Source organism: Ranitomeya imitator, chromosome 2, assembly GCF_032444005.1.
Source record: "Ranitomeya imitator isolate aRanImi1 chromosome 2, aRanImi1.pri, whole genome shotgun sequence".
NCBI classification, from domain to species: Eukaryota; Metazoa; Chordata; class Amphibia; order Anura; family Dendrobatidae; genus Ranitomeya; species Ranitomeya imitator.
In genome coordinates this window covers 365,647,234-365,668,258 of record NC_091283.1, presented here as the reverse complement: position 1 = coordinate 365,668,258, position 21,025 = coordinate 365,647,234, and the positions used below count along the sequence as shown (strand labels likewise).

General features: G+C 42.8%; 1 protein-coding gene across 1 annotated transcript in view; it reads left to right on the top strand.

The window, feature by feature from the left end:
- The window catches only part of LOC138666587 (uncharacterized), a 173,551-nt gene that overhangs the window by 57,086 nt on the left and 95,440 nt on the right, over nt 1-21,025 (top strand). Inside the window, exons 16-23 of the mRNA XM_069754788.1 lie at nt 748-854; nt 3,602-3,674; nt 11,748-11,891; nt 12,021-12,200; nt 12,282-12,405; nt 12,494-12,591; nt 12,790-12,880; nt 15,330-16,631. Coding sequence (XP_069610889.1) covers nt 748-854; nt 3,602-3,674; nt 11,748-11,891; nt 12,021-12,200; nt 12,282-12,405; nt 12,494-12,591; nt 12,790-12,880; nt 15,330-16,631 — 2,119 coding nt within the window. The remainder of the gene's footprint in view (nt 1-747; nt 855-3,601; nt 3,675-11,747; nt 11,892-12,020; nt 12,201-12,281; nt 12,406-12,493; nt 12,592-12,789; nt 12,881-15,329; nt 16,632-21,025) is intronic.

The following is a 21,025-nucleotide window of genomic DNA, read 5'->3' as shown; positions in this document are numbered from 1 at the left end:
ATTAAAGCTGCGCTCTGTAACGCTATAGTATGCAAACATTGAATAGATGAAATTGGAACTGCATTGCTGCTCTAGAAAATACCGTAGGTTAAAATGGAGATATTTAGTGCCCAAATTGGCCAATTCATGTGTGACCAATAGCCATTGACAAGTTGACCTAGCCTGATATGATACCTCTCCTGGGCTGAATAGCCTACACTTATGTGTGGAGGTAGGATCTAGCTGTAATTAAAACCACCATGGATAAAACTAGAACATTGTGAGAAGGGAAGCAAAAGGTCAGGGAAAGCCATATAGGGAAAAAATTCTATTGAGAACTCTATTAGAAGTGGAAAGGAAGAACAAAGACCAAAAAGTCATAATAATAAAAATATTGGAGAAAGAGATAACGATCACAAACTAAAATGTTTCTATACAAATGTACAGAACTTGAGCAACAAACAAGGAGAATTGGAGCTACTAACGCAGGAAAATAAATATGTAATTGGCATCACTGAAATTTGGAGAGACGATACACATGATTAGAATACAAGGCTAGAAGGATACAACTTATTTGCAAGAAACCAACCAGGCCACCTGGGCAAGCTAAAGATATGGATGAACTCTTTATACATCAGATGGCCAAATTCTCAAAAAAAAAATTGACGTAGTGATCACGAGAGATTCAACTATCCAGGCATTTGTTTGAAATCTCACAGGTCCAGCAAATTCTTCTCGTCTCTTGCTGACAACTTTATCTGCCAAAAGGTAGAGAAGAAAACATGGGGATCTGCTACATTGGATCTAATCTTTATAAAAAAGGAGATCCAAGAAGTATCGTTTCTCCTTGCGGAGAGTGACATAAGCATGTCGAGGTGAGGAGACTTAAAGCCGCAATGCTCCTCTGGGAAAAATGCAAATTGTCTCTTCAGAGAGGAAGAGAACTAGAACTCTAGTGCCACCTATTGGAAGTAGCAATCCTAACAGTTAATGTCGACTCTTTAACGAGCCTTGTCACATGACTTAGGATAATAGCTGTTGTGAATTCTGTGGCTGAATTCACTCCTGTGGTCACAAGTGGTACTGCAGCTTCTGAGCTTCCTCCCTCAGGTGTTCTGGTGAGCTCGTTAACTGCTTCATTACTTAACTCCGCCTGATGCTGCTATCCTTGCTCCTTGTCAATGTTTCAGTGTTGGATCTGAGCTTCTCCTGATTGTTCCTGTGACCTGCTGCTCTGTATAGCTAAGTGCTTTTTGCTTTTTTGTTGCTTTTTTTCTGTCCAGCTTGTCTTTTGTTTTGCTGGAAGCTCTGAGACGCAAAGGGTGTACCGCCGTGCCGTTAGTTCGGTACGGTGGGTTTTTTTTGCCCCCTTTGCGTGGTTTTGCTTTAGGGTTTTTTGTAGACTGCAAAGTTCGCTTTACTGTCCTCGCTCTGTCCTAGAATATCGGGCCCCACTTTGCTGAATCTATTTCATCCCTACGTTTTGTCTTTTCATCTTACTCACAGTCATTATATGTGGGGGGCTGCCTTTTCCTTTGGGGAATTTCTCTGGGGCAAGTCAGGCCTATTTTTCTGTCTTCAGGCTAGCTAGTTTCTTAGGCTGTGCCGAGTTGCCTAGGTAGTTGTTAGGCGCAATCCACAGCCGCTTTTAGTTGTGTTTAGGATAGGATCAGGTGTGCAGTCTGCAGAGTTTCCACGTCTCAGAGCTCGTTCTTGTATTTTTGGGTATTTGTCAGATCACTGTGTGCGCTCTGATCGCTAAGCACACTGTGTTTCTGGATTGCCTTCATAACACCTGTCATTAGCAAACATAACAAATAGCCAAACCAGAATCTCAATTTGCAGACACTGTGTTTCAGGGTACTGCCCCTCGTCAGTGCAGAGTGGAGGTCTGGTTTGGCTGATTGAGAGGCGTCTGACCGGGATCCAAGAAGTATCGTTTCTCCTTGCAGAGAGTGACATGATAAGCATGTCGAGGTGAGGAGACTTAAAGCCGCAATGCTCCTCTGGGCAATATGCAAATTGTCTCATCAGAGAGGAAGAGAACTAGAACTCTAGTGAAACGATACTTCTTGGATCCCGATTTTGGTGTCATTTTACCCACTTTTTGTATGAAAATGTAAAATCTGGGGCTAAAACAAAATTTTGGTTGTAAAAATGTAGTTATTTTGTCTTTACTGCCCAATGGTATAAAATTCTTTGACACACCCGTAGTGTCTATATGATAACTGCACCCCTAGAAGAATAAACCATTACTTTTTTTTCAGAAGAATTATTGTGACATTTTCATTGGAGTATCACATCTGGTAAGAAGTCCCGAATCAAAAAATTACATGGAAAATGTATATTTAACAATGGTGAGCAGCTGTCATACCCAAATTGGACCTGATGCTTGAAGCAGGAAGTGATGTCCTAAGTTAAAAAAAAGAATTAAGCTTCTCTACGTTATTGGGTGAACCTTTAATTTTCTGACATGCCTCTCACCCAGCCAAACCAGATCTCACACTATGCACTGATGAGGGGCAACACCCCAAAACACAGTGTCTGCAAATTCAGATTTAGTTTTTGGCTTTTATCCTAAGTCATGTGACCAGGAGAGACTTCTACCAAGATTGCCCAAATCTGTAAGAGAAAGAGTGCCGGGCTGAGAGTCCGTGTCAGGAAGAGCCCAGGAGAGACTTCTACCAAGGTGCCCCAAATCTGAGAGAGAGAGCGCCGGACCCCCTGGACTAAGTCCATGCAAGAAAGAGAGCGGCGGAAACATGGGGTGTAAAAGAGAAACTGGGTGTGCCAAGGGGGAACACAAAAATGTACACATTGCTCCGTTCCGTACACTCTATACACACACGGATCCACTTTGTACACACACGGCTCTGCTCCGTACACCTCATACACACGCGATTCCGCACCGTACACACCCGGCTCCGTACACCTAGTACACAGACGGCTCCCCTCTGTACACCTAGTACAAACTTGGTTCCGCTACCTACACGTCGTACACACATGGCTCAGCTCCGTGCACCTCATACACACGGCTCCACTCCGCACACCTTATACACATGCGGCTCCTCTGTACACCTCTTACACACGTGGCTCCGCTATGTACACTTTGTACGCAGACAGCTTTGCTCGGTACACTTCGTACACACACGGCTCCGCTTCATATACCTCGTACACACGGCTCAGCTCTGTACACACGTGGCTCCGCAACGTACATCTCGTACACACACGACTCTGCTCCGTACACCCCGTACACACACGGCTCCGCTTCATATACCTCGTACACACGGCTCAGCTCTGTACACCTCGTACACACGTGGCTCCGCAACGTACATCTCGTACACACACGGATCAACTCCGTACACCCCGTACACACACGGCTCCGCTCCATACACCTCATACACACACGGCTCCGCTCCGCACACACATGGCTCCATTCCGTACACCTCGTACACACTCGGCTCCACTCCATACACCTCGCCCACACGGCTCTACTACATCCACCCTGTAAACCCCTTCTGACCCCACACATTAACTTCCTCTTATCCAGCACCATGACAACCAATACAGCACATTCCTGCATATACTGAGGCCCTTGATCATGTGACCCCTGACTCCTCCCCTCCTGTGACCTCATCACAGGTCCTGTGCACACAGAACAGCCATATATGTGGTGTGAGGCTCTGCAGTTGGAGGTATGTGGAGACATTAACCCCTTCAGTACTAATACTGGGTGGTCCGACTCTGTTGGACCCCTATGTAATGTGCGTTCTCCCTCATTAATCCCCATATTCTGATGCAGTCGCCCTCCCGGCCCCCTCAGGCAGCCATTGCTGAGCATTCTTCACAGGGTGGGCTTTCAGCTCCACGTGAATATGGCCATGTCATCCCCAGTGAGAACCCGGAGTTATGTCGGCTGATAACAGACAAAGCTCCATCAGGTTCGGCCATTCTCCACCAGGTTCAGCCATTCTCCGTCAGGTTCGTCCGTTCTCCACCAGGTTCGGCCGTTCTCCGCCAGGTTCGTCCATTCTCCATCAGGTTCGGCCTTTCTCCATCAGGTTCGTCCGTTTGTTCTCCACCAGGTTCGGCCATTCTCCGCCAGGTTCGTCCATTCTCCATCAGGTTCAGCCTTTCTCCATCAGGTTCGTCCGTTTGTTCTCCACCAGGTTTGGCCGTTCTCCATCAGGTTCGGCCGTTCTCCATCATGTTCAGCCAATCTCAGCCAGATTCAGCCTTTCTCTGCCAGGTTAATCCGTTCTCCACCAGTCGGCCATTCTCTGTCAGGCTCGTCCATTCTCCGTCAGGTTCGTAGAGTCTCCTCCAGTTATCCGTTCTCCACCAGGCTTGGCCATTCTCCGTCAGGTTCAGCCGTTCTCCTCCAAGTTCGGCCATTCTCCACCATGTTTGGACGTTCTCCAACAGTTGTATTTTCTCTCTGGAATATTAACACTTCGGTCCAGAAATATTTGGACAGTGGCTGAATGTTTGTGATTCCAGCTCTGCAGAACACAATTCTGGATGTAAAATGAAGCAGCTGAGATGCAATTGAAGTGGAGACTTTCAGGTGTAACTAAAGGGATTGAACACAAATCTCCTGTGAAACGTTTACGAATTGCAGCCATTTTCCTACAAAGCCACCTCATTTCAGGGGCTCAAAAGTAGTTGGACAAAGTAACATTCCCCTAAATAAAATGTCAAGTTTTAGTACTGTTTTAGTACTGCATTTAGTGCTGAATGCCTTAATCATCTCCTGCCTCGACTAATGATAATAATAATAATTTTTATTTATATAATGCCAACATATTCCGCAGCACTTTACAATTAAGCGGGGATATGTACAGACAATAAATTCAGTACAAGTTAAGACATTAAGGGTGAGGTCCCTGCTCACAAGCTTACAATCTACAAGGAAATGAGGGGACACAATAGGTGAAAAGTGCTTGTTATTTCAGGTCTGGCAATTATAATAAATAGGGATTTTCATATAAAGCTGCATGATACAGTAATCAGCCCGTGTGTTTAAGTGCAATAGTCAACTATCAAGTGCAGTTATCATGTGCATGGTGGGTGTGGAGACAGATGGATAGTAGGGTGCAGATTCAGAATAATATTTGGAAGGAGGAAACAGGGCAAAGTTAGTTTACTGAGTAGTTGTTGTGGTAGGCTTGTTTGAAGAGATGGTTTTTTAAAGCACGCTTGAATAGGTCGGGGCTAGGTATCAGTCTGATCGGCTGGGGAAGTGCATTCCAGAGAGCTGGCGCAGCACGAGAGAAGTCTTGGAGACGGAGATGCGGGGTTCGGATTACGGGGGATGTTAATCTTAGGTCATTTGTAGAACGGAGGGCACGTGTAGGGCGATAGACAGAGATGAGAGAGGAAATTTAAGGCGGTGCAGTACTGTGGAGAGCTTTGTGGGTGAGAGAGATGGGTTTATTCTGGACCCTGTAGCGAATGGGTAGCCAGTGTAATGACTGGCACAAGATGGAGGCATCAGTGAAGTGGCTGGACAGAAATATGACCCTGGCTGCCACATTCAAGATGGATTGGAGAGGAGAAAGTTTGGTAAGAGGGAGACCGATAGGTCGGATTCTGGAGATGTTTTTAAGATCCAGGTGACAGGAGCGAATGAGTGATCGGATATAGGGAGTAAAGGAAAGTTTGGTGTCGAATATGACCCCAAGACAGCGGGCATGCTGCTTGGGAGTTATGGTTGAACCCTCCAGGGTAATTTCGATGTTGGGTACAGTGAGGTTAACAGAAGGGAGAAACACAAGTAGTTCAGTTTTGGAGAGATTTAGTTTCAGATAGTGGGAGGACATGATGTTAGAGACAGCAGACAGACAATTCTTGGTATTTTGAATTAGGGTAGGGGTGATGTCAGGGGAAGAAGTATATAATTGGGTGTCGTCAGCATAGAGATGATACTGGAACCCAAATCTGCTGATTGTTTGTCTAATAGAGGCAGTGTATAGAGAGAAAAGGAGGGGGCTTAGGACTGAGCCCTGCGGAACCCCGATAGTAAGGGAACGAGGAGAGGAAGAGGAGCCGGCAAAAGATACAGTGAAGGAGTGGTCAGAAAGGTAGGAGGACAACCAGGAGAGGGCTGTGTCCTTGAGGCCTATGGAGCGGAGCATAGTGAGAAGGAGCTGATGATCCACAGTGTCAAATGCGGCAGATAGATCCAGGAGAATCAGCAGAGAGCAATGACCTTTGGATTTAGCTGTTAATAGATCATTAGAGACTTTAGTAAGGGCAGTTTCAGTGGAGTGTAAAGAGCGGAAACCAGATTGTAAGGGGTCGAGAAGAGAGTTATCCGAGAGATAGCGGATTAGACGGGAGTGGACCAAGCGTTCCAGGAGTTTAGAGATGAAGGAAAGGTTAGAGACAGGTCTGTAGTTAGCAGTGCAGTTCTGGTCCAGAGATGGCTTTTTAAGTAAAGGGGTTATGATGGCATGTTTAAATGAGGAGGGAAAGATACCTGAAGAAAGAGAGAGCTTAAATATTTTAGTCAGGTGAGTGGTGACCACTGGTGAGAGAGACTGCAGGAGAGGTGAAGGAATGGGGTCACTGTTGCAGGTTGTAGGCTGAGCAGAAGTGAGGAGCTTGAAAACTTCTTCTGAAACAGGCTCAAAGATGTCTAGTGAGCTTGAGGTGCGGCAGGGAAGAGGATCCAGGCACTGAGGAGATTGGGCTGAGATATCCTGATGGATGTGGTTTATTTTTTTCTAGGAAATAAGTGGCCAGATCCTCACCACTGAGATTGGTGATGGGGGCCTGTACTTTAGGTTTCAAGAGGGAGTTTAAGGTTTCAAAAAGTCACTCGTCTTTCACTCGCTCTGCACACGTTGAGCAACGCTGAAGAAAGCGTGTTTGCATAGTGTGCCAAGGCTGCCATTGTCTGTGTCGGGTCTTTCTGCTTGTAGAAGGTACTGCTTCATCTAGGGCATTCTTCAGTGTAATATTGAAGTGTGACAATGCTGAGTCTGGACAGGAGAGGGAGGAGATGGGGGCTAAAGATGTGTGGAGGTTTTCCATAAGCTGCTAGGTATTAATGGTACGTGTATTCCGATAAGTGTGGTAAGTGGGGGTGTCCTGGGTGAGGAGATAATTCTTGACAGAAGGAAAGAAGGTTGTGGTCCTCATGTGTAGGAGAATTAGTGAACTGTGAGAGGCCGAATGAAGAAGTTAGAGAAAGAAGATGAGAGGCAGATTGGGAGAGGGGATCATTGATAGGGATGTTAAAGTCTCCCATGATGAGGGTGGGGATGTTACAGGATAGAAAGTGAGTAAGCCAGGTGGCAAAGTGGTCTAGAAACAGGCGGGAGGAGCCTGGAGGGCGATAAACAAGCACCACCCGCAAGGAGAAGGGCTTAAAGAGTCTTGACGGCATGGATTTCAAAGGAAGGAAATGTAAGTGAGGGAACCGGGGGGATGACCCTAACCCTAACACACCTCCTCAACCTCTCACTTACAAATGGTGTCTTCCCCTCATCCTTCAAACACGCATCAATCACACCTATCCTCAAAAAACCCTCCCTCGACTCATCCTCTGTGTCCAGCTATCGCCCGATATCCCTTCTCCCTTATGACTCAAATCTACTGGAACAGCATGTCCATCTTGAACTGTCCTCCCACCTCTCCTCCTGCTCCCTCTTTGACCGGTTACAGTCTGGCTTCCGACCACATCACTCAACTGAAACTGCCCTGACTAGTGTGACCAATGACCTACTAACCGCCAAGAGCAAGCGACACTACTCTGTCCTCCTCTTGGATCTGTCTTCTGCCTTCGACACTGTGGACCACTCCCTCCTGTTAAAGATTCTCTCATCTCTTGGCATCACAAACTTGGCCCTATCCTGGATCGCATCATATCTAACATTCAGTGTCTCCCTCTCCCACACCACCTCCTCATCTCGCCCCCTGTCTGTCAGTGTTCCCCAAGGCTCAGTTCTAGGACCCCTACTCTTCTCCATCTACACCTTCGGCCTGGGACAGCTCATAGAATCCCACAGTTTACAATATCATCTCTACGCTGATGACACGCAGATCTACCTATCTGGACCCGACCTCACTTCCTTACTGGCCAAAATCCCACAATGCCTGTCTGCTATTACATCCTTCTTTTCTGCTCGTTTTCTAAAACTGAACATGGACAAAGCAGAATTCAACATCTTTCCCCCACCTCACTCTACCCCTCCACCCGACCTATCCATCAATGTCAATGGCTGCTCACTTTCCTTGGTCCCGCACGCTCGGTGCCTCGGGGTGATCCTTGACTCTACCCTCTCTCTCAAGCCACATATCCAAGCCCTTGCCTCCTCTTGCCGATTCCAACTCAAAAACATTTCCCGGATCCGTGCATTCCTTGACCATGAAACCACAAAAACACTAGTACATGCCCTTATCATCTCCCGCCTTGACTACTGCAACCTCCTACTCTCTAGCCTCCCTTCTAGCACTCTGGCACCACTCCAATCCATCCTACACTCTGCAGCCCGACTAATCCACCTGTCTCCCCGTTACTTCCCAGCCTCTCCTTTCTGCCAGGCCCTTCACTGGCTTCCTATTGCCCAGAGGCTACAGTTCAAAACACTAACAATGACATATAAAGCCATTCACAACCTGACTGCTCCATACGTCTGTGATATGGTCTCCCGTTACCTACCTACACACAACCTTCGATCATCTCATGATCTCCTGCTCTACTCCTCTCTCATCTCTTCCTCCCACAACCGCATCCAAGACTTCTCCCGTGCTTCCCCTATACTCTGGAACTCTCTACCCCAACACATCAGACTCTCGCCTACCACGGAAACCTTCAAAAGGAACCTGAAGACCCACCTCTTCCAACAAGCCTACAACCTGCAGTGATCCCCAGTCTACTGAACCACCGCATGACCAGCTCTACCCTCTCCTAGTGTATCCTCACCCATCCCCTGTAGACTGTGAGCGGGCAGGGTCCTCTCTCCTCCTGTACTTGTGTATGCCTTGTTTTACTCCTGTTTATTGTACTTGTCTATATTTGCCCCGTTCACATGTAAAGTGCCATGGAATAAATGACGCTATAAAAATGTATAATAATAATAATTAAATTACCTGGAAAGCACATTGTGATGAAAGGAGCAAACCAACACCACCCTGTCTGTTCTCAGGTCTGGTGGTATGTGAAAATTTCAGCCCAGCAAATGAGAGAGCGGCAGAGGCGGTGGTGTCTGAGTGCTGGATTCAGGTTTCTGTAATAGCCAGAAGGTTAAGCGAATTAGAGAGGAAAAGATCGTGAATGTAAGTTAGTTTCTTACACATAGACCATGCATTCCAGAGAGCACAGTGAAAAGAGATAGAAGGCATGCACTGAATGTAAATAAGATTAGCAGGGTTTCTATATGCAGCTGGAGGAGAGTAATGTATGCTGGTGAGGGAGGCCCAGGGTTGGGGGAGATGTCTCCTGCAACTAGTAGAAGAAGAAAAAACAAAGAGCAGGTGGTGGGATGATTTGTATGAACGTTTTGAGTGCTGCATGGAGGTAGTGGCTGCTGCAACATCCTCCTTTGTGGCCTACCTTCTAACATTCTCGCACCCCGCAGTCTGTCCTTAACTCTGCTGCCCGACTAATTAATCTTTCTCCTCGCTACACTCCTGCTTCCCCTCTGTGCAAATCCCTTCACTGGCTCCCAATTTCCCAGCATATCCAGTTTAAACTACTAAAACTGACCTACAAAGCCATCCATAACCTTTCTCCTCCGTATATTTCTAAACTAATCTCTCAATATCTTCCTTCATGTAATCTCCGGACCTCCCAAGAACTCCTTCTCTCCTCCACGCTTATTCGCTCCTCACCCAATCGCCTCCAAGACTTCTCCCGAATATCCCACATCCTCTGGAATTCTGTGCCCCAACACGTCTGGTTATCCACCTCATTTGGATCCTTCAAAAGAAACCTGAAAACCCACCTCTTCAAGAAAGCTTACAACCTGTAATGACCCTGCTGCCTCCTCACCACCATCGGAGCTACTGCAACCCCCGACCTTGTGTCTCCTTCCCCATAATCCTGTGATTGTTAACCCGCAAGGGCAGGGTCCTCTTCCCTCTGTACCAATAATAAAAAAGAGAAAACATACCAGCGCCTATAATCAATAAGAATAATCATAAATCGTAGGACCTGGCACTGAATAAGACTTATAGTGGACAGACTGCAACTCAGAATAACATCAAAAACCACAAGAACAAAAGCAGTCAAAAGGTCCAGTTATATGCAAATTATCAAAAAATCTTTATTAGAAATATAGGTGAACAGACAGCAGGGAATGGATTTCCCATGATAGCCTCAACACATATAGATAGGGCACAGGTAGGTATGCAACAGAGTATCCGATGCAAGGTATAATATACCACCCATTAAGGACACATATAACAGTCAAGTGACATGAATCACCATGAAGCATAGATACTTGGATGGTACATACCCGTAGCTGGAAATAACGGTCACTGAGCACTCCCTATCGCGCCCACCCCGACGCGCGTTTCGGCGGATGCCTTTCTCAAGGGGTTGACGCAGCGGCCCACAACGCAAATGTGAACGTAGCCTAAGTGGTTATTGTCTAAATTCGCAGCAATACGAAACCTATATACTCAGCGCCACAGTAATTTTTTATAATCTTAAAATAATAATAATAATTAAACTTTGTAAAGAATCCTTTGCAAGTAATGACAGCATGACGTCTGGGAGCCATGGACGTCACGAAATGCTGTGTCTCCTCCTCTGTGAGACCTTGTTGGCTTTTAGTGCAGTGACTTCAGCCTGATGAAGAGACGTCAGCAGTCTCAAAAGCTTGCTTTGTAACATCATTCACTATATTTTGTTAGCCATCACACCCACAAGATTCTTATTTTGTTTCTCCCACTGAGAGAATTCTATATCTTTTTTCTACACCAAAATGGTATCAATAAAAAGTCAGCACGGCTCACAAAAAATAAGCTCTCACCCAACCCCATATCACGAAGAATGGATACGTTACAGGGCTCGGAAAAAAGTCCCTTTTTTTTACCAAAGTTTGGAAAAAAAATTCACTGCTTAAATAAAAAAAAAAACTAGACATATTTGGTGTCTATGAACTCGTATTGACCTGGAGAATCATACTGGCAGATCAGTTTTAGCATTTAGTAAACATGGTAAGAAAAAAAAACTGTTGAATTGCACTTTTTTTTGCAATTTCACCACACTTGTAATTTTTTTCCCGTTTTCCAATACACAATATGTTAAAACCAATGGTGTTGTACAATAGTACAACTTTTCCCACAAAAAAAAACGAGCTCTCTTATGGCCATTTTGACGAAAAAATAAAAAAGTTATGGCAAAAAGGGGAGCAAAAGCAAAAATGGAAAAACTAAAATACCTCCAGTCATGTAGAGGTTAAGATGTAACTTTTTGGACGCTGATTTTTTTTTCAACAAATACTTTACATTTCTTAAAAATTAACACATTTGTCACTATTCTTCGCTTTGAAAAGTTGCAAAATTTTTACACCGCGTGGAGTTTTGGTGGTTTCACATCAATTTCACATACCAAGTCCAAAATGGGCAAAGCTTTGTTAAGACAGGGGTTCTCTGGCAGGGCCTAATACAACTGATGTTTCAGTGCATACAGGAAGAGAAAATACAACATCTATACATTATATCTCCTCAAATTTTCCCCTTATTATCTCCAGTAATTGTATTATTACACTGGATTCTTTATGATGTTACATCGTCATCTTCTTCCCATATAGGTTCCTACAATATTGGATCCTCTCAATAGAGATCTTCTATACAAGAGAATTTTCCTGATTTACCCATCAAAGATGGCTAGAGACAAGGTGGCGGAGAAGATATTACACCTCACCCTAGAGATCCTCTTCCGGCTTACTGGAGAGGTGAGAGATTCTGATGACGTCACATTACATCATTTTTATCTATGGGAATAACAGATGGACAGAACTAGAGAGGTGATTACTCCGGAAATGTCTGTAGTAAGATTTATTATTGTTTCTCTCCATAACCAGGATTACACAGTAGTGAAGAAGACCTCTATTGAGCGCTGTCAGGACCCTGTGTCTGAGGGATGGGAAAGACCCCTGAGCCCAATCACTGGGCCTCCACTTCACCCCCCAATGCATGAAGACAGCAGTGACCAGAAGATCCTAGAACTCACCTACAAGATAATTGAGCTGCTGACTAGAGAGGTGACACTGCTGGGAATGTTGGTACATTATATAATAACTATATCAAGGGATCGGAGATGACGGTATCATTTTATGTGTCAGGTTCCTATAAGGTGTCAGGATGTCACCGTCTATTTCTCCATGGAGGAGTGGGAATATTTAGAAGGGCACAAAGATCTGTACAGGGACATCATGATGGAAGTTCCCCAGTCCCTCACATCACCAGGTAATAGGACTAAATATACATGGCCTATAATTATCTGTATGTAAGGAATGAATTCAGTCCCTGTATGTGTTTCCTGTGTTTCCTCCAGTTCTATCCAGTAAGAGGACAACACCAGAGAGATGTCCCCGTCCTCTTCTTCCACAGAATTGTAAACAAGAAGATCCCAGTGTTCCTCAGGATCATCAGGTAGATGGAGAGAAGGTGTCTTGAGATCTCCCCTATGATGTGTAGATGGCTGTGAAGGTCTTGTGCTCAGTCTTGTTTTATCCACCAGTATTATATGTTTTATACTTGTGTAATGAGAACGGTGGAGATGGCAGGATTAGAGCTGATCATAGATGTGACTTCTCCATCTGTCTGTGACTTTTACAATATTTGTTTCAGGGTGAAGATCTGACTCATATTAATACTACAGAGACATATGTGAGGGGTGATAAGCGGTGTAAAGAGGAGAATGCTACATATGAGTCCCCTGGTGAGTAGTAACTACTAAATGACTAAATGTAGAGAAGTCACAGATTCTTCTTCTCAGTCACTGGCTGTGGCTGCTTTATCTTTGGTGTAGTCCGGCCATATCACAATCAAGCAGTCACCATTCTCCTGCTAAACTCAAACTGTCCCCATTACTTTGGACATTAAAAGTTCCTCTGTTGGAATGAGTCCCATTCTAACCAGCGCTTACAGCCCGAAGAATGCACCCTACTAACTGGAATTAGAAGATGCTGATCCTTACCTTCCCAGATCTCTAAACTGCAAAGACAAATGACAGCGTACATAGAACTTGCTGATAACATAGAAAATCATGTGAAGAATATAATACGTATGGTGAGCCTTGATTTTATGACGAGACACCAGTCCAAGTCTTTTTTATTTATATGCTCCAATATAAACTGCAAACTCATACATATAAGAAATACAAAAAAAATAATTATAATTTTTTTCTTCTTTTTTTTCTACTTAAAGGGAACTGGAGGCGGGAGACAGTGTTAGTCAGGGTTGATGGCAGAGTTACAGTGGCCGATCTGTATAGTCAGAGCGTGACGGAACCGGTGCTGCTCCTGCATCCATGAGTGAATTTCGAAAGCTCGCATTTGGCTGCGTGAAGGAGCCGCGCAGCATCATAACACTATTACCTGCAGATGAACCCCATATCTGCAGGTTAACAGTTTTATTTCTGGTGACAGGTTCCCTTTAACACTTCCAAGACACGGCTCCCCAATCAGAGTAGTGAAAAAATGTAATCAATAATTGTTGCCCATATTTCCTAAATTCTTTGCTTCTACTTATCCCAGCTATTAATTTATTGGGACGTGTAACTTGGCCCAAGCTGTTGTTAGATATACATATTTTGAGAAGTTATCCAGTCCTTAAAATTAATTCCCCTTGCAGATAACAACCGTAGATCCTTAGTAGGACAATCCGCCTGGACTCCTATAAAAAAAATGAAATGATAAAACAATATTCAACCTCTCAGTAACCAATATGATAACTGGTTCCCTAAATTCCCTAATTTCCCAGTAATCCTAATACATATGAGATAGATTTTCCACCTCTGAGTTACATTTGGGACATTTAGAATATTTAATATTTTTGATCTTCTGCATAAAAGCCGGAGACGGTGCAACCTGTGAATAACCATAAATTAGAACATTCTCCCATGTGACGTAGAGAAGAACATTATCAGAATTTACAATTATTTCCCATTGTGTAAGATAAATCCAAGGTCTGATTCCCAGAAATTATGCTAATTCTGCCTTTACAAATTTCACTTGACAATAAATAATCCATGAAAGGATATCTTCTCCCAAAAACAAAAAGTCAGGGTGAAGACTGAATAGAACGTCTTATCTGCAAATAAGGAACGGAATCTGATTCCTCTAATCCTGCTTGTATAACAAATCCCTCTTCTAATATCTGTGACAATAATTACTCATTTTTTTATCGAAAGTTTGGCCCTTAAAGGGAACCTTTCGGTAGGATTGTGCACCTTATCTTACACACACTGTCAGGTTGGCACCGTTATACTGATTAAAATGATATCTTGGTTGATAAAATCTATCTTGTAGTGGTTGTTGTTTAATTTTTATTTTCAGTTTTGAGTTAATGATATGACCATGCTGCGGGGCGGCCTGTGGGGGGGTCATCATGTGGTGCTCTGATTAGGTATTTATCTGTATGGCTTCTGGCAGGTCACATATTTTCTCTGTAAAGAATTCTACAAATGTCCATTGTATAAGAACTTGTACTGGAGCCATCGCTGGTTGAGTCTTAGAGGCCAGAAAATAAAATTCACCCTTTATTACAAAAGTAAGTGTAGTTAACCCCTTTTAGAACTGGAATATTTGTCATTTTTGCACTTTTTTGTTTTTGCTTCTGTTTTTGCCAGACAAGTTGTAGTTTTGATACTATTCCTTTTACCATATAGTGTACTGAAAAATAGATTCTACGTGTGTCAAAATGTTGAAAAAATGCAATGCTGATATTGTTTTGGGGTATTGTTATTACAGTGTTAGTTTTGTGGCAAAAATGGCTGGAGACCCAGTTGTACATATCAGTCTGATTACAGCGACACCAAAAATCGATAGTTTGTTTTTTTTCTGTTTAAGTCATGAAAATAAATTCTGAATATTGCATAAAAAAAAATATTTCCCTTTATGTTGTTATGTTTCCGAAACCCATTTACCGGGTAAGTTTTTATTGGTATCACATTGACCTACATAATAGTTTCTGCTGGTGTATTAATCCAATATTTGAGAGGCAGAACAAACAATTGTGCTCTACTCTTTCGTGCTCTGAGGTCTAATGTTTGATTTTCAACTGGTTTTGTCTACATCACTTGCAATTTCTATTTCTATTTTAGAAATGATATACAAATATATTTTTAAGGATATTTTATACAAAAATAATCCTTTTATTCATTGCAGATGACTGTACAAGGAAATCACAGGGACAAGTGACATCTGGAATTTTTAAATCAGATAACTTTGCTATAACACAAGACATAACTGAAGTGAATGCCATTACTCCAGATATTCCATCATCCCTTCACAGCAAATATCTATCATCTGATCCCTTTAAACAGATCCAAAATTCTGATTCATTACAGAATATTAAAAAAAATAAAAGTCACAAAAAAGGCATTAAAAATCAAACTGTTCTTAAAGCAAAGAAGCTATTATCATCTGAAGAAAATAGAAATAATTTTTCTCTCAAAATGGCTTTAGTTACTCATAAAAAAGTTAACACAAAGGAGAGAAGATTTTCTTGTTTACAGTGTGGGAAAAATTTTAACAAGAAATCAGAACTTATTAGACATGAGAGAGTTCACACAGGGGAGAAGTCATATTCATGTTCAGAATGTGGGAAATGTTTTCATCGGAAATCAATTTTAGTTGGCCATCAGAGAACTCACACAGGGGAGAAACCTTATTCATGTTTAGAATGTGGGAAATGTTTTACAGAGAAATCAAGTCTTGTTTTACACCAAAGAACTCGCACAGGAGAGAAGCCCTTTTCATGTTCAGAATGTGGAAAGTGTTTTCATCGGAAATCCGATTTAGTTGGCCATCAGAGAACTCACACAGGGGAGAAACCTTATTCATGTTTAGAATGCGGGAAATGTTTTACAGAGAAATCAAGTCTTGTTTTACACCAAAGAACTCACACCGGGGAGAAGCCATTTTCATGTTCAGAATGTAGGAAATGTTTTAAACAGAAATCACATTTAGTTGCCCATCAGAGAACTCACACAGGGGAGAAACCTTTTTCATGTTTAGAATGTGGAAAATGTTTTGCATTGAAATTAACTCTTGTTGTACACCAGAGAATTCACACTGGGGAGAAGCCATATTCATGTTTAGAATGTGGGAAATGTTTTGTAGATAAATCACATCTTGTTATACACAAGAGAACTCACACAGGTGAAAAGCCTAATTCATGTTTAGAATGTGGGAAAAGTTTTCCAGAGAAATCAGGTCTTGTTAGACACCAGAGAACTCACACAGGTGACAAACCTTTTTTATGTTCAGAATGTGGGAAATGTTTTGTAGATAAATCATCTTTTGTTATACATCAGAGAACTCACACAGGGGAGAAACCTTTTTCATGTTCAGAATGTGGGAAATGTTTTTCAGAGAAATCGAGTCTTGTTAAACACCAGAGAACTCACACAGGGGAGAAGCCATATTCATGTTCAGAATGTAGGAAATGTTTTGCAGAGAAATCAAGTCTTGTTAAACACCAGAGAATTCACACTGGGAGAAACCATATATTTTTACAAACTTTACAAGACAACATGTAACAGAGACATTCAAAGTAACAACAAATTAGTAACTGAGAAAGGAAAAGCAATTTTAAACTTACATTAGAATTAAGATATGTAGTTCTTAATAGAAATCTCTTATCTAAAAAGCAATATAAAATTAGCTTTGAATATTTCACATTGGTATATATTTATATATTCACTATATTCAAAAGAGTATTGCAAGCCCTTCCCCCAACACCTCCCAAAAATAGCCAACATTTCTTCCTCTTTTTTTCCTAATGCCCAATTATAGAGATCTGACATTTCCTACAGTTTCTTTAAATCCACAATCTCATGTCTGAACAAATGTTTTTAGTTTATGTATATTAAAATAATAAACATATCCATGTTGCAAGTTACTATTTATATCTATGATTAGAGATGGGAGAACCTGAATGGTAAACTAATGCCCGTGCATGGACCCCAAATACAGACTTCTCCCGGAAGTCTGTGTTACTCTTCTGGTTCTGCAGTCCAAACGAAGTTTGTTGAAAGGCGCAGCCAATCAACAAACTTTTCCTGTGTGGGCACTTCCGGCCCCATCACAGCCATGTCAACTATTGGCATGACTGTGATTGGTCAGTGCACATTGTAAAAAAAAATGGGGTCTCTTCTATCTTTGATAACAAATGCAGCTAAAACTGACAGCTGCAGACTGCAGCCCTCAGCTGTCAGCTTTATCTTGGCTGGTTATCAAAAATTGAGGGGTCTGTAAGCGTTTTTTTTTTTGTTTGTTTTTTTAAATTATTCAGTTTAAAAAAAAAAAAAAGGGGGGGCGGAGGTTCCCCCACTTTTTATAACGGCCCAGACTAATTCAGACAGCTGGGGGCTGGTATTCTCAGGCTGGGAAGTCCCATAGATATTTGGCCCACAGCCACCCCAGAAAAGGCGCATCCACTAGATGCACCAATTCTGGCATTTTGCCTGGCTTTTCCCGCTTGCCCTGGTGGGTTGGCAAACGGTAATATATTGGGGTTGAAGTCAGCTTTGTAATGACACCTGACATCAAGCCCAAGGGTTAGTAATGGAGAGGTGTTTGTCAGACACCCCAATTACACCCCCATTACTAACCCCATTCTGAAAAGTAACAGGCACACACAGAGAAAAGTCCTTTAATTGAACAAAGCAGTCTCCGACAAATCCCCTCATTTACCCATTTATTACGATAAAATAAAAGTAATCCTCACCTAATGAGGTCCCACAACTGTTCCCAATTCAGCTACATCCAGTGTATGGAGCTCTGTTCAAAGAATGCAGCTCCATAAACTGGATCAGCAACAACTGCCGAGTGTCGCGCTGAGCTTCATGAGACTTGTCTACTGTGCATTGACAAGATGTCAGGAAAGTTTCCTTAGCTCACAGTGAAAGGTTCTCATGAGGATAGCGCGGCTGTGGACTGAGATAACCTTATTTAGGTCACTCGCAGCGTGAGAAATTTATCACTGCAGGTGCTGATGTCACTAGGGTTATCAGATGGTGGAAGGTTCTCATGAGGGCAGCTGTGAACTGAGATAACTTTTCTGATGTCACCTCAGTGCACAGCAGCTGGGTCTCGCAAAGCGCAATGCGACACCCGGCAGTTGCTACTGCACCAGTGTATGGAGCTGTGTTCTTTGAAGGAGCTCCATAAATAGGATGTAGCAGAGTTGGGGATCATTGCGGGACCTCTTTATTAAGTATTTACTGCGAACAGGTGAGGCTTGCTTACATTTTTTATTTTTAGATTAATAAATTGGTGAATTATGGAAATTTGTAACAGTTTCACCACTGGCCTCAGCTGTTGGCTCACACACTGTCCTTTGTGTGACAGCGTGGGAACCGCAGTACTGTGACTGGCAGTAACATCCCTAAGGTTACTGCTGATCATGGCTGGTGTTTCCTGTGCTGTCACACAGATCACATCGTTGGAACTCCCGGATGTTCGGGCCCCCCATACATTTGAATGGGGATAGAATTTGGGTACTATTTTGGCACACGAACAGAACTTTTTTTATAAAGTTTGGCTGAAATCGATGGACCCGGGCATCCACGGATCCGCCCATTCCTATCTATGATTCACTCCTTCATTGTAGGAATATCTGATGGCATCAATGTTTTTTAAAAGCACTTTCCATGCTAAGTATAGTAGGTTTTCACCATCATTAGGAACGGATACCATTTTCTGTACCCAAATACACATATTGTTGGGTTTAAGAGGATTTGATTTTAAAGGCTTCATCGATAGTCTTAGTAACCTGACCCCCCAAAATGTACACTTAACTGCATAGCAATAACACATGATGGGTTAATCTGACACTTGGGACAATCAAGGTCCCTCTTGTTATGCGTCTTTGACAATACCTCTGATGTTAAATAAATCTTATGTACAATGAATAATTATAACATTTTACCCTTTGGATTTTTGTAAAACAAAGTCTTAGGCCCCAATTCATTAAGACTGGCGTTTCACACACTAGTCTTAATGAGGAAGGTGTAGAAATTTCTGACACTGCGTGCTTTGATGTTAATAAGATAACCTCAGTTTACAGAGGTCGGTTCTCACAAGGGCAGAGTGAGTGCTGGACTAATGAGCAATTGGGAACTCGAACTCAAAAACCCATTAGTCCGACACTCGTGCTGAGAAATTTCTTATGCTGCAATCAGTGACGTCAGTAAGATCACCGCAGTTCATTGGCTGTGCACTGTGATAACCTTACTAACATCATTTATGGTGGATCCCTCTTCCTGAACTGCAAATTCTCCAGGTATGTTTATTACCTCCTTTTTTGCCATTTTTGAAGAGATCTAACCAAACATGGTGATCTTCTCACTGCCGGCAAACCTACCCACATACCATTCTAACAGTACTACTTATTTCTGAACCTGAGCAACACATATTATGTCATACCCTAACAATCCCCAAGATGATCTGCACTTGTATGTAGAATACTTCCATACACACAGTGACATTTACCTTGTTCCTCCCCCCTGCTGTCCTAATGAGAGTGCCCAGTATGAGAGTTGTCCTCCTATTGTTCCTCATGCTACTAAATGCAATCCCTGTGTACATATTGTGAGACAGTGGAATCATATGGGAGAGCCATTATGTATACCCCAGAATGTACTTAGAAGCATACTGAACACCTGGAGTGCATTGTAATCTCAGCCACAGCTGTGGTTACCATGCAAAATAAAAGTAAGTGTGGACTGGGTCAAGTTATTTGATCAAGCTAGTTTAGGAAAACCTTATTTTTGGAGAGATCTGTAGGATTGTAGTGAGACGGAGCTCTCCCTCCAGTCTGGGTCCTAAAAGTTGCCCATGGCCATGATTTTCATGAAAACCTGTAGTTAAGGCTTGGGTGTGTCAGTCTTGTATTTGGTTTTCACATGCAGCAGAGCTGAAGGTGCTGTGGTTGTATGCCTGTAGTAAAGGTATTGGCCTGCACTTTGTCATATGGCGAGGTGTGGGTGTAACGGGCCAATTGACCCTTAGTCCATTCAATGAAAATTCACCGCACATTCTATATTTTTGTGGTGGTGCCAAAAAATAATATTTATTTGCAGTGCGTGGGAACAGAAAAAATAGAAATAGGTAAAGCGCAGGAGAAAATTCTAAAGCAACTATATTTGAGTGACGTTTCGACCTGTCCCAGGTCTTATTCAATAAGACGTTGGTAATTCCTTAGTCAAGGAGATAGATGCAGTTTGTATGGGGTTATTTCCCTGATGAGTGTAGTGTGCAAAGTGAATGTATAGTCCCCAAGAAGAGAAAAATATGGTACTGTGCTTTAAATCATATTATGGGCGGTGCTCCTGCACCTTGTCTGGCCTCCTGCTGCTGGTGTCATATACAAACTGCATCTATCTCCATAGACTAAGGAATTACCAACGACGTATTGAATAAGACCTGGGACAGGTCGAAACCTCACTCAAATATAGTCGCTTTAGAATTTTCTCCTGCGCTTTACCTATTTCTATTTTTTCTTTTCCCACGAACTGCAAATAAATATTTTTTGGCATCACCACAAAAATAAAGAATGCGTGGTGAATTTTCATTGAGTGGTTGTATGCCTGGCAGTGTGAAGCTAACACAGGCCAGAGCCAGCAGCGTGTACAAACATGGTAGCACCTGGGAAGCTTATGGGGGTGCTAGTGTGAGCGGCACTGGACTTTACTTGTGCATTCCCAGCTGCAATCGAGCGATTACATATGTGCACTATTTGGACAATAAAGGTCGTTTACTTAACTTTAGTGAGTCACTGTCTCACTAAATTCACTGGCGAAATATACGTCAATTGATGTCCTTCTAAATCCCCTTAGGTTGGCACTTTGTGCTAA